Genomic DNA, 19,304 nt, shown 5'->3' with positions numbered 1-19,304 from the left:
ACAATTCACATACCTTCATTGGCTCAGAGACAGACGCCCTCGTACTCGTACTCTAGCGACCCTGCAGCACACGTGACCAGCATACCAACCCCGACAGCGAAGGGTGCAGGGGAAATCACCAATACTTCCAAGTAATGGAAGACCCCTTTGTGAACCAGGAGAAACCGACCACTAACACTCCTGACCACGACGCACACAGCCGTCATGGCTGTGCGGGAGGTAAAGAATTTGGCATGATCAGCAATTCAAAGCCACTAGTAAAGGCAGGCAGTTGAATGTCGATTCTACCCATTGAGCCTGGTATCACCGACAGCGGCTCAGAGGTAAGAACGATCGAATCATGCCTTTGCCAGGCTAGCAAGGCTGCAAGTATAGGGGCAGGTGTGTGTGGGCAGGCTCGGACTATATATACTGAATTTGGGGTACGGGTGTGATGTCTACTCTAGAAGATACCCGACAATGTCCCTTGTTTCTGTTTTGTGCCAACGGTAAGGTGTGGCAGAGCCCGCTTTGATCCGTGGTGGACCTTCAAATCGGGACAAACGTCCGACTTCACGAATGTCCAGCGCTTGGTGGAGATCCGGGACTAGCTCGTCGCTCTAGGACACCTCCATTGAACGTTGCACACAGTGAGTGTAACTTCGTAAGCTGAAGCGGAGTGGCCGACTTGGTACTGGTCCCCAAGCGGAGGGCGAAGCGATCTCCATCAGCGGAGTCCTCTTGGCAATATTTTCGCCATGGTTAAGACTTTGCTTAACCAAGCGCCACCAACACTTTCTCAGCAAGGAGGAAGGGGAGCCGATGCCCGCGTCACTCGAAGACGAGAGACTTTTGAGGTGATGAAACCACCCAGCTGACGGCAGAGCGCCCGTCTAATCCTGATTTTCTGTCGTCAACCCCGCAAAGTGACCCACGCCACTCCATCTTGGATCGGGCTGCCAAGCCGTCTGGTTGTCTGGGCAATGCATACCGCAACGAGCCTTCCTCCGCTGCGACGGAATTGGGACACATGAGCGAGATCCTGGTCCGCCGGTTCACAATGTCTTGAGTTGCTCTTGGAAACAGTTCCCCTTTCCAAGCGCACAGATCTCGAAGCTGGACGGCAGTCTGCGCCTTCTGGAAGGCCGATGCTTGGTGTTCGGCTGGCGGAACGCTGGATGGCAAACTGTGGGGATCCAAGCCTTGTCGGAGTCTTGGAAGCTCCCTCCAAGAACCAGTCCAAGACTCGACCCGTCAACGACAAGCCTGACGCCACGACAAGCAGTCTCGAGTTAAGACGCGCTTTATGCGCGCGAGGTTGCAGTGGGGATTATCAATGTTACACCCCATGACGAAATGTCCTGGTCACTGGCGCCGACGTTACGCTTGGGTTCCCATGTGGTCACCGGAGAGGCAAACCGCAATCTTATGTTGCGTGACTCTTGAGGTCAGTCGACGCGAGGCTAGGCCATCTTCTCAGCAGGCGATTGGTGTTTGCAGCCCTCCGCTATTCCGCGCTATGGCGACCCCAGGTGTGAGCTCTTGGGTGTCTGTTTTGATGGTCCGTGCCAGGAATGTATAAAGGTCGTAGGGACTCCCCTCCTCCAGCGCGATATCTGTTGCGACCGGCTGTTTGTCTCTGTTGCATGTGCCCGAAGCCTTACGCATCCTATTACCGCCAACATGGCCGACTTCAAAGAGACTCACCAGGAGCCCGAACGTGGCCGTACCAGTTCCATCGCCCTCAGGACAACCGATGATGTCAACCGCATCGAAGCCCCCGTTACGTGGAAGGCGTATCTGATGTGTGCCTTTGCTTCATTTGGCGGCATCTTCTTGTAAGTCTTTTGCCCTAGGAGCTCCTGCCGTATCTTTCGGCCGATCATGGCGGTGGGTGCTAACGACGACTAGTGGCTACGACTCTGGATACATCAATGGCGTTCTCGGGTCCGAGATATTCATCCGCGCAGTGGAGGGTCCCACTGCCGATGCTCTCACCTCTTCGCATCAATCGCTCATCGTCTCAATCCTGTCGGCAGGCACATTCTTCGGTGCGCTCATTGGTGGTGACACGGCCGACTTTATCGGTCGCAAATGGACCGTCATCTTGGGCTGCTTCATCTACATGATCGGTGTCGTCATCCAAATGATTACGGGAGAGGGCGATGCGCTGGCCGCCATTGTTGCTGGACGTATTGTTGCTGGCGTCGGTGTCGGTTTTGAGAGCGCTATCGTGATCCTGTATATGAGCGAGATTGTGAGTACTCAACCATTGATGGATCTTTGCACATGCTAACTCGCCGTGAAGTGCCCGAGGAAAGTCAGAGGTGCTCTTGTGGCAGGATATCAGTTCTGCATTACCATCGGCATCATGCTGGCATCGATAGTCGTGTATGCAACGGAAGACCGTCAAGACACCGGATCATATAGGATCCCTATTGCCATTCAGTTCGCCTGGGCAATTATTTTGGCTGGAGGGCTGTTCACACTCCCGGATTCGCCTCGCTACTTTGTGAAGAAGGGGCGACTCGAAGATGCTGCCATCGCGTTGTCGAAGCTGCGAGGCCAGCCCCGCGAGTCTGAATACGTGCAGGTCGAGCTGGCTGAGATTGTCGCGAACGTGAGTTTTTTCTGATAGATGCCCCGTGATGAAAGTATCTTCGGTGCTAACCGGACGCAGGAGGAGTACGAGAGAGCCGTCATTCCCGACAGCGGCTGGTTCTCCGGCTGGGCGAACTGCTTCCGGGGTAGTCTGTGGGTGCAAAAGTCGAACTTACGACGGACCATCCTGGGGACTTCGTTGCAGATGATGCAGCAATGGACCGGTGTTAACTTTATCTTCTACTGTAAGTCGGTGTCCGCACTGCATCGGATATGTCCTTATCGTGATGATACATTATACTAACCCATGGAACAGACTCAACACCCTTCCTCCAGTCCACGGGCGCCATCGAGAACACCTTCCTCATTTCACTCATCTTCACTCTGGTCAACGTCTGCAGCACACCCCTCTCGTTTTGGACTGTTGAGAGATTCGGCCGCAGGCCACTCCTCGTGTGGGGTGCCTTGGGCATGTTGATCTGCCAGTTCTTAGTCGCCATCATTGGTGTCTCGGTCGGGTTCAACCACACTCATCCCGATCCCTCCGATCCCGAGACCAGCCTTGCCGACAACATCCCCGCCGTGAATGCCCAGATTGCTTTTATCGCCATCTTCATCTTCTTTTTCGCGTCGACCTGGGGTCCCGGAGCATGGATTGTCATTGGCGAGATCTTCCCCTTGCCCATCAGGTCGCGTGGCGTTGGCCTGTCGACTGCCTCTAACTGGCTGTGGAATACTGTGAGTTTGACCTTGGAAACCCTAGAGCAGCGGAGCATCAACTGACAGATTACAGATCATCGCCGTCATCACGCCATACATGGTCGGCGAAGACCACGGCGACTTGAAGTCCTCGGTCTTCTTCGTCTGGGGAGGCCTCTGCACGGCCGCGTTCGTTTATGCTTGGTTCTTGGTGCCCGAAACCAAGGGCCTCACGCTCGAGCAGGTCGACAAGATGATGGAGGAGACCACCCCGCGCACTTCGGCTAAGTGGAGGCCGACGACTACCTTTGCACATAGCATGGCCAAGGATGGCGTGTTGGAGAAGGAAATCGTCGAGTCTAACGCGAGACGTGGATCCGCCTTTTAGTTCGCGGGCAAGGCATATGACCGAACCTGGCGGAATCAGGGCTTTAGGGCACTGTACCTTGTACCCTCCGTCATTATGTTAAGCGCACCGCGTTGCGTCGGCCTTCTCGTTAATGTGTCCCAGGATGTATCGTGTCATGCAGTAGTAGTTGAAATGAGGAGGGTCTGATGGTATCAGAGTTGAGATCACAGTATCATTAAGTGGCTTCTTTCCACTCCGAATGCTCCAGTTCCCTACCTAGTTTTCACACGCCTGCTACAGTATGTACGGAGCACATCAGTGGACCGGGTGCCGCTGCCAGCCAACGCCGCTTCAAATGGTGCGGAGGGTCCCGGGGCCATCGACTCCCACTAGCCCCAATCCTGCACGGCGCCTTCCAACCTCCAATGACTGCTCTCACCGGTCGCTCCTGCAGTACGACCTGCCCAATAGGCCAACATCATGCCGCTTCACCACCCGGATTCGACCTTCTCCCATGCCACCGCCATGAACGCAGGTCGTGTATGCACTCAGCCTCAAACATGGCCCTCCCGTCGGGCGCGTCTCGCACGCGCCTCTCTTCTGTATCCAGTCTTGATTGGCAGCAGCTGCGGCGTTTCAGCCCGATGAGGGCTTCTGCGGCAAGGCAGACAGACTCTTGCTGCCTGCCCGCCTGCCTGCCTGCTTGTTCACAATGGAAGAACATGACTTTCATCATTGAGCTCCAGCCTGCCAGCCAACTTCCCAACAACTCGTTCGACCATCTGTCGTCAACGACGCCATCTGATGGCGTGACCATTGCTTAGGGTGGACTTTCACACTGACGACAGTTGGTAAGAACCTGAGCCTGCGTCGGGATGGATCCGTACACCTCTGAGGCTGCGAAGCGCGGCCTGGGACCTGAGGTGGAGAGCAGCCCAGTTGGACAAACCTTAACACGAAGGGAGATACAATTACGGCAGCTTGATGAACAGATACATCGAGATTGGGCTCAGATTCAAAAGGCCCGGGAAAGAATAGCTGAAGCTGGACGGAAACTTGCCTCGAAGAGCCAAAAGCTGCAAAAGAAAGAGGGCGATCTCAGCAAGGGGCCAAGGTATCTCCGAGACGGTGCCCAGTACAGCAAAGCATATGCAGCCAACGGCCACATTGATGTACTCAACAGTGAGGAGAAAGCTTCCTCCAGCCCGAACGAAAATGCAACAGCCGAAACAGTAAGATTGGCGACTTTCCGAAGATGTACTTGTCAGGTGTTCACGGATTCGACTCTTGGCAAGACGCATCTGAGCATAAAGATCACGGCAGCCGAATTGTGCAAGGAAAGCGGCGTTGCGATATCATATACTTGGGGCCAATTCGACCGCACCAAACATTGCATAGGACATCTGGTATCCCATCCCACAGAAAATGTATGGATTGAACTAGGAGCCGAGTGGCGAGTAGACGCGGTGCTCGAACGTCTTGTGCAGTTCACCGACAAATTTGGGGCTTGCTGGATAGATCAAGTCTGTTTGCCACGAAGGAACGAGCAGATTCGACAGTCCCTTACACAAATTCCGGCAATCTTCAGAATCTTGCCTGTTATTGTCCTCTGTCCCAGCAGTCTTTGCGCATGCTTGAGAAAGGCGTACCAAGCTGTTTTGAAAAAGGTCCCGATCGGTTCATCTGCTACGGAATCTGCGATGTACGAAACGGCCACAGAAATAGCTGTTTTCCACGCTTTACATGCATACGTGTGCCTAAATTCGAACGGCGCATGCTCATGGCCTTATCGAATTTGGACGAACCAGGAGTTTAGGTATGCCCGATCTGTCACCCTCGTCTACGCGGAGGTGCAGGTTGCCGAGTGTTGCTTCTACTGGTCCCCTTTACCGACACGGCTGGAAAAGATGAACGACTATTCCCGGCTATCACATCAGCGTTACAAAGATCAGCTTGGACTGAGCGACTCTGACGCTTTGGATAGAGTGAAGGAAGACCATGCAAGTTTCGTTGACGCCTTTGGGCGTCAAGACGAGTTCTTTGAACGAACCGACATGCAAGTGGCTGCGTTCCTTCTTGGGGCAACACTAGTAACTGCCGACAAGCACATGGCTTGGTACCCGTGGGCTTCACTCACGGACGAGATAACTTCTGTGATGGATTTGAAACTCTCGGCTAGTCAGCCAAAAGACTATGTGCTGTCTCTCTTCGCAGATTGGGACTTCTATGACCCACCTTCAGGTTTTCAAGACCTGCCAACCAACATGCTGCTGAAAGATTTTCTGCGACAGTTGCGAAAGGTCGAACCCGTGCTCATTCCCACCAGATGTCCGGCTGGATTGTTCGGAATAAGCGACGAGACCTGGGGCTTTGATGCGTCTGACATTACCCTTTTCAGACCAATAGAAGATGTACGCCACATTTACGGCATGTTCCAATGGTACGACGCTGTGGCTTCTTCAACACCAGGTCGTCTTCCTCTGAGACTCTCTAGATCGCGCTGGCAGAGCTGTGCTTCGAAAGCGCGGTCCCTCGCCTCTTGGCTTGCCCACCATGACAAAGTGACAGGTTTCGTATGGTTCTGCAATGCCTTGCTTGCGTCACAAAGGGCGTGTACGAATAGACTTGCTGAGCTCGGACAATCAGTTCCGTCTACAGCCAAGCTGCAAGCTATGTTGTCGTCCGACGATCCTCTGGAACAGGTACAGGGCTGTAGAGGGTGTCTTGTGTTGGTTGCCAATCACATATCAAGCTCTACCGACGATGCGAAAGCCGTCGACGTCTTCCTAGATGTCGCACCTCGAGAGCGCTTATCTGGACTGGCGCAAAATTGCCTCCACAGAATCGTTGAGCGTGCATCGGCGGCGGGCTCACCCCTGGGCCCACTCATGTTGCATTGTTACAGCATGCCACTTCATGGTCTCGAGGACGCAGTTTTCGAGGTGATCTGTGAGATGCTATTCCTGGATGCTAAACTCTGTTGGGAGCGGGGGGTCAGAGTCATCCTCGGTGAGTGGCATCCTCTTGAAGACCAAGGAGATTCGCCAGACCCGCGATGGGCTCCGGGGCTAGCTACAAGCGAGAACAAGACTGTGTCAAACGACGACCCTGCCGGAGGACATGAAGATAGCGACGACGCTCGCGACGGACCTGCGCAACAAAGCAGTACCGAGGCCGGTTCTAAGACATGCATCGGTCTCGTTCACTGGGAGACTTTCTGCCAGGCTCGCGCGCAGCAGAAGGACACAATGACCATTGCATTGGGAAGCCGCCCGGATATTCCCTTTTACGAAGCATTCCGGAGCAGCAGTCCTGGTTGTTTGGATACACCACCCGAGTATAAGGTCTTTGGTGTATGGGTGCCGCTGGACCATGAAAGATTTGGAGTGGCAGATATCGGAGCCATAGTTGTGGACGAAGACAAGGCCAACGCGTTCGTGGTGTAGCCTCCGTGCAACGACGAGGGTTACGACGGCTGCTTGAGTGACTCTCCTCTGCACTACAAGTATTGTATTATCATTCTGGTGGAGCACCGAAGCACGAGACTTCATCCGTGTTGCGACCAGACAGGCAATACTAATGCAGTGAATCCCTCTAGAAGTCCTTCTCAGCTCAATTCAAATCCTCCCGACTCCCTCTCAAATCCCCCTCAGCTAATCTTCGACTCTATTCAAGAAACATACCCCCTCGACATGTCCCGTCTGCGGGAAGAAGTCAAACCCGCCAAGCTTTTCAATCTCGTACCTCCACCGCTTTTGGGACCCCGAGTGGCCATCCTCCCGGCCTACCCCGGCAACCAACATCCCTACGTCCCTCGCCTGCGTATGCACATTACAGCTGACGTACACGACGCGCCTGGGCCCATAGGCGCACAGCTGACGGAGAAAGTCCCGCGACGCGCCCTTCCTGGGCGGGTCGATAATGCAGACGGTCTGCGCCGCTGGGAAGGGCACGTCGTCAAAGATGTGCTGCGCATCCGCGGCGATGAAGCCGAGGTTAGTGCTTTCCTTACTGGTAGCGGTGCCACCGATACCATCCTTACCACCACCGGCGCCAGCGCCGCGAAGGTGTTTACTTCCCTTTCCACTGCCATCTCCGCTGTGATCCCCACAAAGGTACTTGTGAACGGCGGCGTTGATGGTGGCGTTGTCGCGCGCGCACCGGATCGAGGCCTCGTCAATGTCGATGCCGAGGACGGAGGAGAAGCGCGAGGCGAGTGCCACGGAGAAGAGGCCCGAGCCGCAGTATGCGTCGAGGAGGTATTTGATGGGGAGGCGATCCGTCGAGGACGGAGACGAAGAGGAAGTCGAGGTAGGTGTGGGCAGGATATTGTCGCGAATGTACGCCAGAAAGGTGGGCAGGATGGAGTTGTTGTTCTGGAAGAACGAGTTGGCTGCCGTCTTGAAGGTGAAGGGGCCAATGTGCTCGGTCGTGACGGCGTGGTGGTCAGATGTGTAGGTCTTTGTGTCTCGAAAGTGGTGGGGCCCATACGTGTATGTTATTTGGGTTGTCGTCGAGGACGTTGAGGATGAGGTCGAGGTCGGAGTGCCAGGATATTCCAGCGGGAGGGAAGATAGGTCCTGCTCTTGCTCGTGGTCTGGCGTTGCCGTGATGGTTGCGGTAGTGCCGTTGGAATTTACAGCCTCTTTACCACTCTCATCCTCACGCTGAACCTCAAGCGGTGTTGACGAGGGAAGGACCTCCCTCGTCGTACTCTCCCTCAACAACACCGTCGTGCCCGTCCTCTTTTTCCAAAACGTCCGCGCCACCTTCTCCCGCTCGATCTTGAGCCCGGCATTCAAAATCTCCGTCGCAATAGGACACTGCTCTATATCCAGCACCTTCCCCTCATTCTGGTTCATCTTCCTCCCGAACCCAAACGGCGGGGGCGCGTCACCTTCCTTCCACGGCCTCGACCGCGAACAGCCGTCATAATGCGGCGTGATCTTCGTCCGGTAGCCATACTCGAGCGGGCTACCGATGGTGTCGTCCACAGGTGGCACGAGCGAGGGGTCCAGATTCGAAAAGTGCCGGAACGCCTTTTCCACGATGGTTTTCTTGTGCGCGAGCTGGTCCTTGTAGGGCAGCATCTGGAGCTGACAGCCCGAGCAAGTGCCGAAGTATGGGCACTGTGGGGTGGTTCCCGCGCGTTTCGGCGAGGGGGTCACGACCTTGACGAGGTCGACTCGCGTCCATGCTCTGTGGTGAGGTTGCTTCTGGGGGTACGTCTTGACAGTAACCTTGTCGCCTGGCACGGCGAAGGGGACGACGTGGATGAGGTCCCGGTCCGCGTTCTTGTCGGGCGCGTACGCCAGCCCGTCGCCCGTCGAGGAGAGCTCTTGGATTTCGAGGTCCAGCTCCAAATCTGTTGTTTGTGGTTGTGGTTGTGGTTCCGCGTGCGATGCGGGTGCTCGGTCTCTCAGGTGGGAGTGTGAGTGTGTGTCTGTGTCGCCGTTCACAACAGTACGAGTACCCTGCTGCTCGTCTAGTTTCCCGTTCCGCTCCACGTACCCGGCTCCGGCTCCGGGTCCAGCAGCACTGCTGGTTTCTCCAAGCCGTAACTTTAACTTGGCGAGAAGAGTCCGGGCTTCGATGTCCAGAACCTCTTCTACCGTGCCTGTCGTCGTGTTCTCGCGACCTGGTTGCTCTTTGAATCGCTTCGTAACGCTACGTGGCTCCCGGTTGGGTCCATTCGCGCGTTTGTGCATCCTATCCCCAGCCCGGTTGTGGGGACCATTCTCGCGTTTCTGTTTCTGCATCCTTGTAGCGGTGGTCTGTCGAGCATTGTCCTCCGCCTCTTCCTCCTTGAACTTGCGGACGAACGGGCGGAAGCTGGTCGAGTGAGTCCGAGTGAGTCGACGGTCCTGCTGAAATCTGGAACTCTGCTTCAGCAGAGGTGAGAAACGCCCCCACGTACAAGGGGAATGGAAAGAGGTTACTAAAGTAATAGATCCTTTTGCGGATGCTGCGCAGCACCGCAACATAAAATCTAGGGTACAGTAATAGAGTCTATGAGCGCTTAATGTCACGATATCAATGGCTTTGGTATCAAACTTTCTCGAAAGGCCAGTCTGAGAAAATCCTCGCTTACATAAACATGCCAAGGCCACCCCACATGCGCCCGAGCCAATGATATCAAGGCGATTGGCGAATGCGGTTGTCTCGAGCGTCCTCTGGCTTTCCACTGACCCTGACACCAGGCTTTTCGCATTACCGTGTACACTGATTGGGAAATGCTACTATACACAGATTGATGACCGTTGCAAATCAAAGTCAAGCGGCACTTGAAATCTCTTGGCGAAATGTCCCCTGAGGCGTACACTCCACGCTTTCCTCGACATGTTACAGGGGAAGGTGTTCGCAGGGGTTGTGGTAATACTGTACGTCTCCCCAGTCCACATGCTCCTGTGCTGCCGACCGTTGCGGTTGCGGCTGGACATTGTTCGGCAGACTGGGACTGTCTGGCCAAGGTTCGCATCTGCTAGAACTCCCTAGAGCCGCACAAGCGAGATTGCACCACAAAATTTTGACCGGTAGCCCTTCGGCTTTGACTACCAGTCCCAACATGGTCCGGGTCTTCCCCGGTTCTTCGATCTAACTTTGAGCAAGCTGCCGTGACCAAGACCGGTGCACCAACCCTGCACTTCGCAGCTTGGTTCCGGCTCTGTCTCGCTCTCGCAACAGTGCGTTTCGATGCTGAGCGCTGCAAGGCTCAGACTATTTGTCGACTGATACTTGTCTGATTCCGACACGTGCGTGTCTGAATGTATATGGCCTCTTCGTAGCCCTGCTCAATCATTTGGGCCAAATCCTTGCGCCGGACTCCTCGAGGGACTTCTAGATGCCTCCGCGCGCAAGTTGACCAGTGCTGGGCGACTCCGTAACCGTGACTGCCTCGGCCGCGCGACCTCTTTCTCTCTTTCTACCCTGGAGTTACGCTTGGGCTTCGGCTTCGGCTGGGCTTCCAAAGGAGGGCTCTTCGCCTCGGCGTCAGGATTGTTTGCAGAGAAGCGCTGGGTCGCAAGCTCAATGGGTCGGTCTACATGGTGATTTGCTGGAGATCTCGACTTGGTACGACGGTTGAATTCGTCTTTTGACAAGCAAAGACCCATGACCTCTTGAGGTTCGGTATGTGGAGGATGGATGACTTGTGCGGACGGATATGTAGGAGCGGGAGAGAAAGGTGCTTGAGGGTATCCAAAAGAAGGAGGTCGTCGACTATATCGCGGAAGTGTTGGAGTGAGAACTAGGAGAACTCAGTTGGGGAAACGACCGAGGACTGGATGCATGCACTTACTCGCGCCAAAAGGGTCTTTGTAGAAGGGTTTTGGGTCTTGCGGTGGTATCCCCACCTGCGCAGAATTCATCGCTGCTTGTTTCATCCTCCTCCTTCGAATAAGCCAACAGATCAGCACTCCTATGATGATTGTCAGGACGACTGCAACAGCTGCGGCGCCGCCAGCGATCGCGGCTACGTCGACTGATTCGGAGACCGGCTGGGAAGAGGCTGACGTTGAGCCCTCTATCGTTGGCTTAGAGGTTATCGTGGTGTCTGTTGTCGAAATTGTTGTAGTTGGACTTTTCGTCGCGACCGGGGAAGGAACAGTGAACGTCGACGTTCCCGCCACCACGACGGTGTGTACGGCGGCTGCTCGCAGGTCGGATGCTGGACAACCTTGCCCGTTGCATGGATTACTCGCGCAACAGCCCTGAAAGGGGACAGTGTTCTCTGCGCAGGTATACCACAGTCCTCCATATGGACAGGAGTGATTTGGATAGTCGGGAGCGGGTGCAGTGACAGAACTGAAACCCATGGGATATAGATCTTCTTCAGGACACAGTCGACCGGAACATGGATTGCTCGAGCAGCATCCTATGAATGTCGGGTAGCTGACGTCTTCGCACTTCCACCACTGTCCTCCAACCGGACATGATCCGTATTCGGAGTCGTCGAAGGCATCTTGTCGTCGGATGTGCGCCATCCTGGGATCTGATGTGCAGCTTGAGTTGTTGTCGAAGCCCATGTCTGTTTAATCCCCCATCGCAGATTGGATGTATGTCGCATTGGAACAGTCATAAGGGTCAGGACGAGAGACTGTCAAAAGTGGATGCGACACAGCAGAGGGGTATGGACAAGGCCCGCCAACACCAGGGCCAAAGTATGAGGACAAACACAACAATAGAAACTATATGAGGAAGCGGTGCCAGGACTCGGGGGCGATACTCCACAAGTCGCTCAGAAATGATAGACGCAAAAGGACATCGCCACAGGGAAAGCCAGTTAGCACCACATCATCTACGCCACCACGAGACGCCCGACCGATGGGGTCGCCGAAGCCATGCATGCTCAACACACTGCTCCGCCAAGTAGGTCGACTAGCCCACGCCGAGAGGGATTAGGCGCGCAGTGGTTGGTCTCACCTTATTTGCAGCAATGTAAGAGGGGAGGAAGTGCTTGGAGGGACTGATCGCGGAACGACATGGGGAAGCTGCAATGAGCACAGGCAGTTGGTCGTCCGACGAGACATACCGACTGGACACAGTGTGCTAGCCAGGCACAACTCGTGAGGCTGAACGAGAGGTGAGACGCAGTGGTATTGCAGCCAATGGCAAAGGTGTGGTGGAGAGTTTCCTTAGGGAGACCTGACATCGCTACAATTTTGGGAAGGAAGTGGGAAATGATTCCCAGAGATCGCCATCAACGGTACACACGACGAACCTCGATTGGAAAGTGGTGACACCGGCAAGAAAGAACAGTGAGAGACATTTGAGGAAAGCCTGAACGACTTTTGTCAGCGTGGAATTCGGCCCGCTTCGCCATCGCTGCTTTTGCCACTGCAGCCAGATGCTTTCCACTCGGTTTCCAGACGACGTCAACGCCTTGACAGCTTCCTCGCACCTAAGCGCGGTCACCGACGCGCACCTATGTACACGAGTTCACACATGCAGTGAGCCTTTCAGCCCTAACGCCAGTTACTGGACGATCTCCGTCGCCGCTTGCAACACATGGTTCCAAGGACAGCCGCGCTGACATGCTACAGTACAGGCGAACCCCTCACCGCTTGGGATTCTTCCGACTCGACCAGGTTCCATACCCGGTAAGCCCAAGATAGTATCGACATCTGCAAGAGATTTGAATGGCTAGAAAGACACTCGATCATTGGTCCAGCGAGGTGTAAGAGCCTCGTAGGGCTGAGCCAGGCACAGCCTCGAACCCAGGACGTGCAGGACATGTTGCCTTTACTGGCAAGTGTCTAGGCCAACTCGTATATGCGGTCGCCACAGGACAGTAGACTGGGTAAGAAGCACGGAACGGAAGTGATGCTGTAGCAAGCGCTTTCCATTCTAAGTGTACATACCCATAATCCTGTAGCCGCATGTCTATCTTCCACCCTTCATCTTTTGGCGTCGAGCCACCCTCTCTTGGAGTCTTTGAAGAGCGGTCTTGACTTCGCCCTTTGGAAAACTGTCTATGTCGTAATAACCCGGTGCGATGTCGAGCAACCACTCGCCACGCACACTTGTGACCGTCCGCACGTAGTTCTTGCTCGTGAGAACGAACTCATTGTAGACAACCCACTCACTCTCCTGGCCGAGGACCGTACTTGGATGCAAAAGAACCGTCTGGTTATCCTTGACGGTAGTGTAGGTTTTGCCATTGGCCTCCTTCTTAGCCACTTGCATGAAAAATCCTGACACCAGGGCACGCCGAATGTTTTCGTAGTACTTCTTGTCCTCGAATGGCGTGGACATCAACTCCAACTCTTCCCGCTCCATAATACGCTTCAGTTGCATCCGGACGTTGTCGGCAGACTGCAGAGCACGAAGACTCAAGAAGTGGTCGTGGCACCATTGTCGTGGGTTGGCCTGTGCGTCAGGACCCTTGAAAGCGTGGTAGACATTCAGCATTGTCAGATGATCGCCGTCAGGATGAGCAAAGAGGGCCTTCATTTCATCTGCACGTTTTCGAGCTGATGCGGGTCGCACGAATATCTGCGGGACCGACAGCAGAGCTGTCAAGCTCAGAATCTCATTGGAGCAGTAAAACTCTGGTGAGGAGATGAGCATGACCGCAAGGGCTGGATCCAGGGGAAATTCAGATGCGAGTCTACCCATGGTCGTCAAGTTGCCGTCATCGTCCAAGCATGCAAGATAATTCAGCTCCTCCAATGCCCGCATCAAAGTTTCAGGGGCCGGAGGGTCCATTAGGTCAAAATGGACCAAGTCGTCAACTCCAAGCTTCTTCAGCTCCAGAACAGTCGATGAGAGGTTGGATCTGAGGACTTCCGGATACGTCTGCTCAATCAGTTCCTTTTTGAATGCACCTTCGGTGTAGAGTCGGAAACACTTTCCAGGCCGGGTACGACCGGCACGACCAGCTCTCTGTTGAGCGGAAGCCTTCGAGATCGGCGAAACCAGCAGGGACTCGACTCTAATGCGTGGGTTATACACCTTTTGCTTGGAGAAGCCTGGATCAACCACATACACAATGCCGTCGATTGTCAGGGACGTTTCAGCGATGTTGGTGGCGACGATACACTTGCGCCCTGCACGGCCGCCCTGTTTGCGAGGCGGTGGCGCTGGCTCGAAGATCTTCTGCTGCTGAGCAGGAGGCAACGTGCCGTACAGGGGATAGACCTTCATTGGACCGGCGTCAGCCTCTCGAATCATCTCGTCTGCTTCTAGCGAGATCTTGCGGCATGCATCTTCAATCTCTTCTTCACCAGTCAAGAAGAGCAAGATGTCTCCTTCAGGTTCTGTGGCATGGATCTGCAAGACAGTCCTGATCGCAGCCTCCACATAATCGCGCTCAGGCTCGGGCGTGTAGAAGATTTCAACGGGAAAAGTTCGTCCCGGGACGGCAAGTAGAGGTGCGTCGTTGAAGTAGCGCTGAAATTTTTGAGCATCAAGGGTGGCAGACATGATGATCAACTTGAGATCTGGTCTACGCTGCACGACCTCCTTCAGTAGACCCATCAACACATCGGTGGCCAATGTTCGCTCGTGGGCCTCATCAAGAATTATGGTGGAATATCTTTTGAGGTCGTGATCGTTCATGGCTTCTCTCAACAGCATCCCGTCTGTCATGTACTTGAGAATGGTCTTTTGGCTGGTCATATCCTCAAATCGTATGCTGTAACCCACTTCTTCACCGAGTTTGACATCCATCTCGTTTGCGACACGCTCCGCCACCGACATGGCAGCGACTCGCCGAGGCTGGGTGCAAGCAACCAGTTTCTTTTCTCGCTGAGGCAAGTCGTCGTAGATGACAAACTGCGGAATCTGTGTGGTCTTGCCTGAGCCCGTCTCGCCCACAAAGACAAGGATTTGCGACTTCTGGTACAATTGGAGGAATTCGTCTCGCTGCGCGTGGACAGGCAGATCTCTTCTGGTGCGCAAGATGGAGAAATATCTATCGGAATGAGAGCGACCTGTGAAAGGGCTGATTTTGCCATCTTCGGCTTCTCGAGCTTGTGCGGCGGTCGTCTTATGTCGCTGGAGTTTGGAGAGAGGCCCATCTTTGACGATTGGGGGCGTTGAAGCGCCGTTCGAGTAGCCGTTGGTGTTGTTCTCATAGTGATGAGCGAGATATGGATTATTTCGAGGGTCCATCTCGCCAGATGTTTTCTGGCGCTTTGCAGGAGCACCGTCAATGTTGTCTGAGCGCTTGGTTGCCATCGCCCTACAAGTGCGGAAACGCGAGAGCCGGGGCGATCGGTGCGGCGTAGGTGGGTGGCAGACGCCAGGTAAATGCAGGCTTCAGCAGTAAAGGATACTCCTGAAACAGAGGAAGACCGACTGACTCTCCGGGAATTTCACTTTTTGATCTCAAGGGAGAATCAACTCCCTGTCCGCAAGGCGGAAAATATTTCGAGAAATGCGGTTCAAGTCCATTGCGTATCCGTTGCACATCTTGAGGTCAATCCTACTGCGAATCATTTGTGAGTATGTGCAAGGCTGTCCCTCTCCACCCCACTCGCCCCATTCGAGCCCTACGGGTACGAGGCAGCGTGGTCTTGCATCCTTTCGTGCGCAACGACGATGACGAGGTATCAACGATATGCACTCCGTCTCCGTCCCATCCTGGGGTTCAAACACCGCTCCACGTCGATTTTCTGCCTCCCGTCTCAGGTCTGAGGCCAGGCGGATCACTATGACTTGATATTGGGGGCATTTCTCGGCCAGTCGAGCCGTTTCCCAGGCTCGCAACGGCTCACATAGGACGAAAAAGATCCGGCCTCCTCTGCTTTTCAATGTGTTGCTCCTGTCGTGAAAACCCGGGATACTGCTCGGCAAAGCTTCCCCCGGCTGGCAACTTAGTCGCTGCCCCTCGTCATTGGCAACGGAGCCCCGCTGTCAACAGACGCCGATGCATTTTCTATGAGCTGTGCCGAGTCCTGGACTGCTCGCTTTCCGAAGTGCCCCATTGCACATATTTCGCCGTTCGTCCTTCTTGAGTATCTACACTGACACAGACTTGTTTTCCTAAGCACCGCACAACCCTTGAAGCACCCTAAAACTACCCGCAACCTTGGTAATTCGAAGCAAAGAAACCTAACCGCCAACATGGGTCGCAAGTTCTTCGTAAGTTAACCTGCTCTGCCCTTCTCAGGGACAAGGCTCTCTCCCGTGAAAGCGTGGGGGGAGGCATCGTTCCTGTCCTGCGAGATATTCTCCAGTGCGAGCACCAGCTAACGCTCGCTAGGTCGGTGGTAACTTCAAAATGTATATCTATTCCAAGACATTACCTCATTCATAAGCTAGAAAACAATAATTGACGAGACTCAATGCTCCAGGAATGGGACGATCCAGTCCATCAAAGAGATCGTCCACAACCTGTCCACCTCCAAGCTCGATCCTAATACCGAAGTCGTCATCGCACCTCCAAGCTTATACCTCCTGCTCGCGCGTGAGCACCTTTCGCCCAACATCGAAGTTGCGGCCCAGAACGTGTTTGACCGGCCCAACGGTGCCTTCACCGGTGAGATCTCGGTAGCGCAGTTGAAAGACAGCAACATCACCTGGACGCTGCTGGGCCACTCGGAGCGCCGCACTATCCTGCGCGAAGAAGACGAGTTCGTTGCTTGCAAGACAAAGGCTGCGCTGGATGGCGGTATTGGCGTCATTTTGTGCTGTGGCGAGAGTCTCGAGGAGCGGGAGCAGGGCATTACCAACGATGTCGTCACAAGGCAATTAGAGGCGGTAAACAAGACCATTGGAAAGGATGGCTGGAAAAATATCGTGATTGCATACGAGCCAATCTGGGCCATCGGGACAGGGAAGGTCGCTACAACCGGTATGTTGACATGTCTGTCTCGGGCATCGCCATCCTGCCTGTCTGGATGACTGCTTGTCGAACTGACTAACACTGGCTTCAGAACAAGCACAAGAGGTCCATGCCGCGATCCGCAAATGGCTGAGCGAGGCGGTCTCGCCTGAAGTTGCTGAAAATACCAGAATCATCTATGGAGGAAGCGTCAGTGAGAAGAACTGCAGAGATTTGGCCAAGCAACCTGACGTGGATGGATTCTTGGTTGGCGGTGCCAGTTTGAAACCTGCTTGTACGTTGACCTCTCTCCCATCGGAGCCGTAACCGACAGCACGCTAATCTTGTTATTAGTCGTCGACATCATCAACGCAAAGGCCTAAGGAGGTAGGGGCCGAGTAGGACAAATAGGAAGAAGCCCACGCTCACCAGCGAACTCGATCAGAAGCGAGAACAGCATAAACCTTTAGCAGCAGTGAAATAAGCCTATTGTTACTGAAGGAGTCGGTGTACCTTGGTTTCAGCTTGCCCTTACCCAGTCGATCCCATTATGCAAACAGAAGACAGCGGGAAGCAGACGGCTCTCATATCTTCCCCGGACTCACATACCTCGTTTTGTACCCGTACTCCGCAGGCGCTGAAGCTTGCCGACTAACGATCTGAAGCCCCGTGACGACCAGCTGCCGTTGGCCCTTACGAGCCGAGTGGTCGCGTATCGAGGGTGGTCGAAGCTGACAATCAAGCACCTGTCTTTGGGGCAGATGTATACACGGAGGAGCAGCCTCCTGTCCAGTGGAGGGTCATCATCCAGTCCCATGGGAGTATCCAGAACACGTTTGATGCGTCTTCCAGGTCGCGAAAATAGCAGCTTGCAAGTATTGCATCGATATGTGTATGGCTATGAGGCATAAGCGTTCTGGCACGTCGGCAGCGCCAGGGTCGATCCGCTGCCATATGTCCATTCCTTCTGGATGTAAGAGAAATGCGGGCTTCTTGCCTCGCCCGTCATATCGACGCCGAGTTCGACGAGCGAGTTTATCCCTTTGTCAATATCTCCGTTTGTGCCCTCGTCGCCCAGCTTAGTTACCGGTGGCTGCATGCTGCCGTCAAGTCAAGGACAGTAGCCAAAGCAGTTATATTGGCTTAGTTGATGGTCTGTTGGCGTAGCAGCAAGCAGCATCTTGTGGCGGCAACCGTGCACTGACGCCCTCATTCTTCGCTGTGAGAGATGAGGGCGTCCGCAATATGTTGCACAATAGAGTGCTTCTACGACTAGGGAAGATTGACCAGCATAGATTGAAGTACTGTATGGAGTATCAAAGTTCCACCCCAGGATATGCGCTTCACGCTCCATGCTGCGCCGCAATCTCAAGGCCAAAATTTCCTTGCGGAGAACGAGCATGCGAGCTCCAAATTGATCGATTTCATCCATCACCACATCACATCAATTCGACATTACAACCTGTCCCACCCTTCAGCTTCGCCTTTCCATACCAGTCGGATTCCCTGCCAAGCCGCCCAAACGCGCTCCGTCAGCCTCACCTCTGAAAAGCCAGAACACAGTATCATCCGTGTCCCCAACAAAGTCCCTCCAAGATGGTCAGGCTCGAAGAACTCGAAGACGAGCACTTCGTCAACAAACCCGAAGGCACTGTCGATGGCGCTCTCCTAGCTGACGATGACGAAGACTATACCGACACCGGTATGTCCGTAGCCCTGCATTGACCGCATCTTCGGTGGTTGTTGTTCAGTTTCCTTACTTCCTTTCTACTGGGGCACCGCCCGGCGGGCTTCAATATGCTGTCTTTCCTGTGAAGTCTTCAATAAATGTCATCATGAGCCTTCAACTCTACCGACCAGCTAACGTTGTGTGTCGCGCTAGATTCTGAGATCTCCGACGACGACGCCGAATCCCCGCAACTGGACGAATCGCTCCTGGACCGCCTCTCTGCCTTGCGCGACATTATCCCCCCAAAGGCCAGGGCGCGCATCTCCTCGGCGTCATCGTCCCTGTACTCCGCCACGAGCACGACGGTCAACTACGGCGGCAAAAGCCTGTGGGTCCTCGCGACGAGTATTTTGCTGCTGGGCATCCCTTATGCGCTGGCACTAGGCGAGGAACAGCAGTACATGGAGGAGGAGCGGCAGCGGGGAATGATGGAGCAGGGGGCGCAGGGAATGATGCAGCCTGGCCAGGGGGAGGCGAAGTCGGCGTTGTGAACCCTTTTCCTTTGGGAGTGCGGATGAGATGAAAGAGAGAAGGAGTAGCGAAGATATCCTGCGGTGTAGGTGTTGAGTGACTGGATGGATGACCACAGTTATTGGGGAAGGCCAACTCTTGCGCATGGTGTTTCGCATGTTTGAACACTTCGGCAGAGCATGACAAGGGAGCGAGCGGGAGGTAGAGGC

The 19,304-nt window shown here is 54.5% G+C and overlaps 7 protein-coding genes across 7 annotated transcripts; 4 read left to right on the top strand and 3 right to left on the bottom strand.

The window, feature by feature from the left end:
* Positions 1-1,662: 1,662 nt before the first annotated feature.
* On the top strand, positions 1,663-3,667 carry A1O7_08954 (uncharacterized protein; the record flags this gene model as incomplete). Its single annotated transcript, XM_007762943.1, has 6 exons — positions 1,663-1,817; positions 1,891-2,236; positions 2,288-2,599; positions 2,660-2,825; positions 2,897-3,318; positions 3,374-3,667. The coding sequence occupies 6 exons, from the start codon at positions 1,663-1,665 to the stop codon at positions 3,665-3,667; spliced, it is 1,695 nt and encodes a 564-aa protein (XP_007761133.1).
* Positions 3,668-5,535: 1,868 nt separating this feature from the next.
* A1O7_08953 (uncharacterized protein) lies at positions 5,536-7,074 on the top strand (the record flags this gene model as incomplete). The annotated part of the gene is made up of 1 exon (XM_007762942.1): positions 5,536-7,074. The coding sequence occupies one exon, from the start codon at positions 5,536-5,538 to the stop codon at positions 7,072-7,074; it is 1,539 nt and encodes a 512-aa protein (XP_007761132.1).
* Positions 7,075-7,281: 207 nt separating this feature from the next.
* Positions 7,282-9,387, bottom strand: A1O7_08952 (uncharacterized protein; the record flags this gene model as incomplete). Its single annotated transcript, XM_007762941.1, has 1 exon — positions 7,282-9,387. One exon carries the CDS (start codon positions 9,385-9,387, stop codon positions 7,282-7,284), a length of 2,106 nt encoding a protein of 701 aa, XP_007761131.1.
* A 1,170-nt stretch (positions 9,388-10,557) lies between these two features.
* On the bottom strand, positions 10,558-11,625 carry A1O7_08951 (uncharacterized protein; the record flags this gene model as incomplete). The annotated part of the gene is made up of 2 exons (XM_007762940.1): positions 10,558-10,874; positions 10,926-11,625. Coding segments are annotated over 2 exons (1,017 nt in total), but the record flags the coding sequence as incomplete, so codon positions are not given.
* Positions 11,626-13,009: 1,384 nt separating this feature from the next.
* On the bottom strand, positions 13,010-15,307 carry A1O7_08950 (pre-mRNA-splicing factor ATP-dependent RNA helicase PRP43; the record flags this gene model as incomplete). The annotated part of the gene is made up of 1 exon (XM_007762939.1): positions 13,010-15,307. The coding sequence occupies one exon, from the start codon at positions 15,305-15,307 to the stop codon at positions 13,010-13,012; it is 2,298 nt and encodes a 765-aa protein (XP_007761129.1).
* An 888-nt stretch (positions 15,308-16,195) lies between these two features.
* A1O7_08949 (triosephosphate isomerase) lies at positions 16,196-17,222 on the top strand (the record flags this gene model as incomplete). Its single annotated transcript, XM_007762938.1, has 3 exons — positions 16,196-16,213; positions 16,394-16,925; positions 17,008-17,222. The coding sequence occupies 3 exons, from the start codon at positions 16,196-16,198 to the stop codon at positions 17,220-17,222; spliced, it is 765 nt and encodes a 254-aa protein (XP_007761128.1).
* Positions 17,223-18,491: 1,269 nt separating this feature from the next.
* Positions 18,492-19,115, top strand: A1O7_08948 (uncharacterized protein; the record flags this gene model as incomplete). Its single annotated transcript, XM_007762937.1, has 2 exons — positions 18,492-18,597; positions 18,778-19,115. 2 exons carry the CDS (start codon positions 18,492-18,494, stop codon positions 19,113-19,115), a joined length of 444 nt encoding a protein of 147 aa, XP_007761127.1.
* Positions 19,116-19,304: the final 189 nt, after the last annotated feature.

The sequence above is a fragment of the Cladophialophora yegresii genome (assembly GCF_000585515.1).
Source record: "Cladophialophora yegresii CBS 114405 chromosome Unknown aczIN-supercont1.6, whole genome shotgun sequence".
In the NCBI taxonomy this organism is placed as follows: domain Eukaryota; kingdom Fungi; phylum Ascomycota; class Eurotiomycetes; order Chaetothyriales; family Herpotrichiellaceae; genus Cladophialophora; species Cladophialophora yegresii.
Note: the sequence above shows the minus strand (reverse complement) of the source record. Positions and strands in the feature narration are given on the sequence as shown.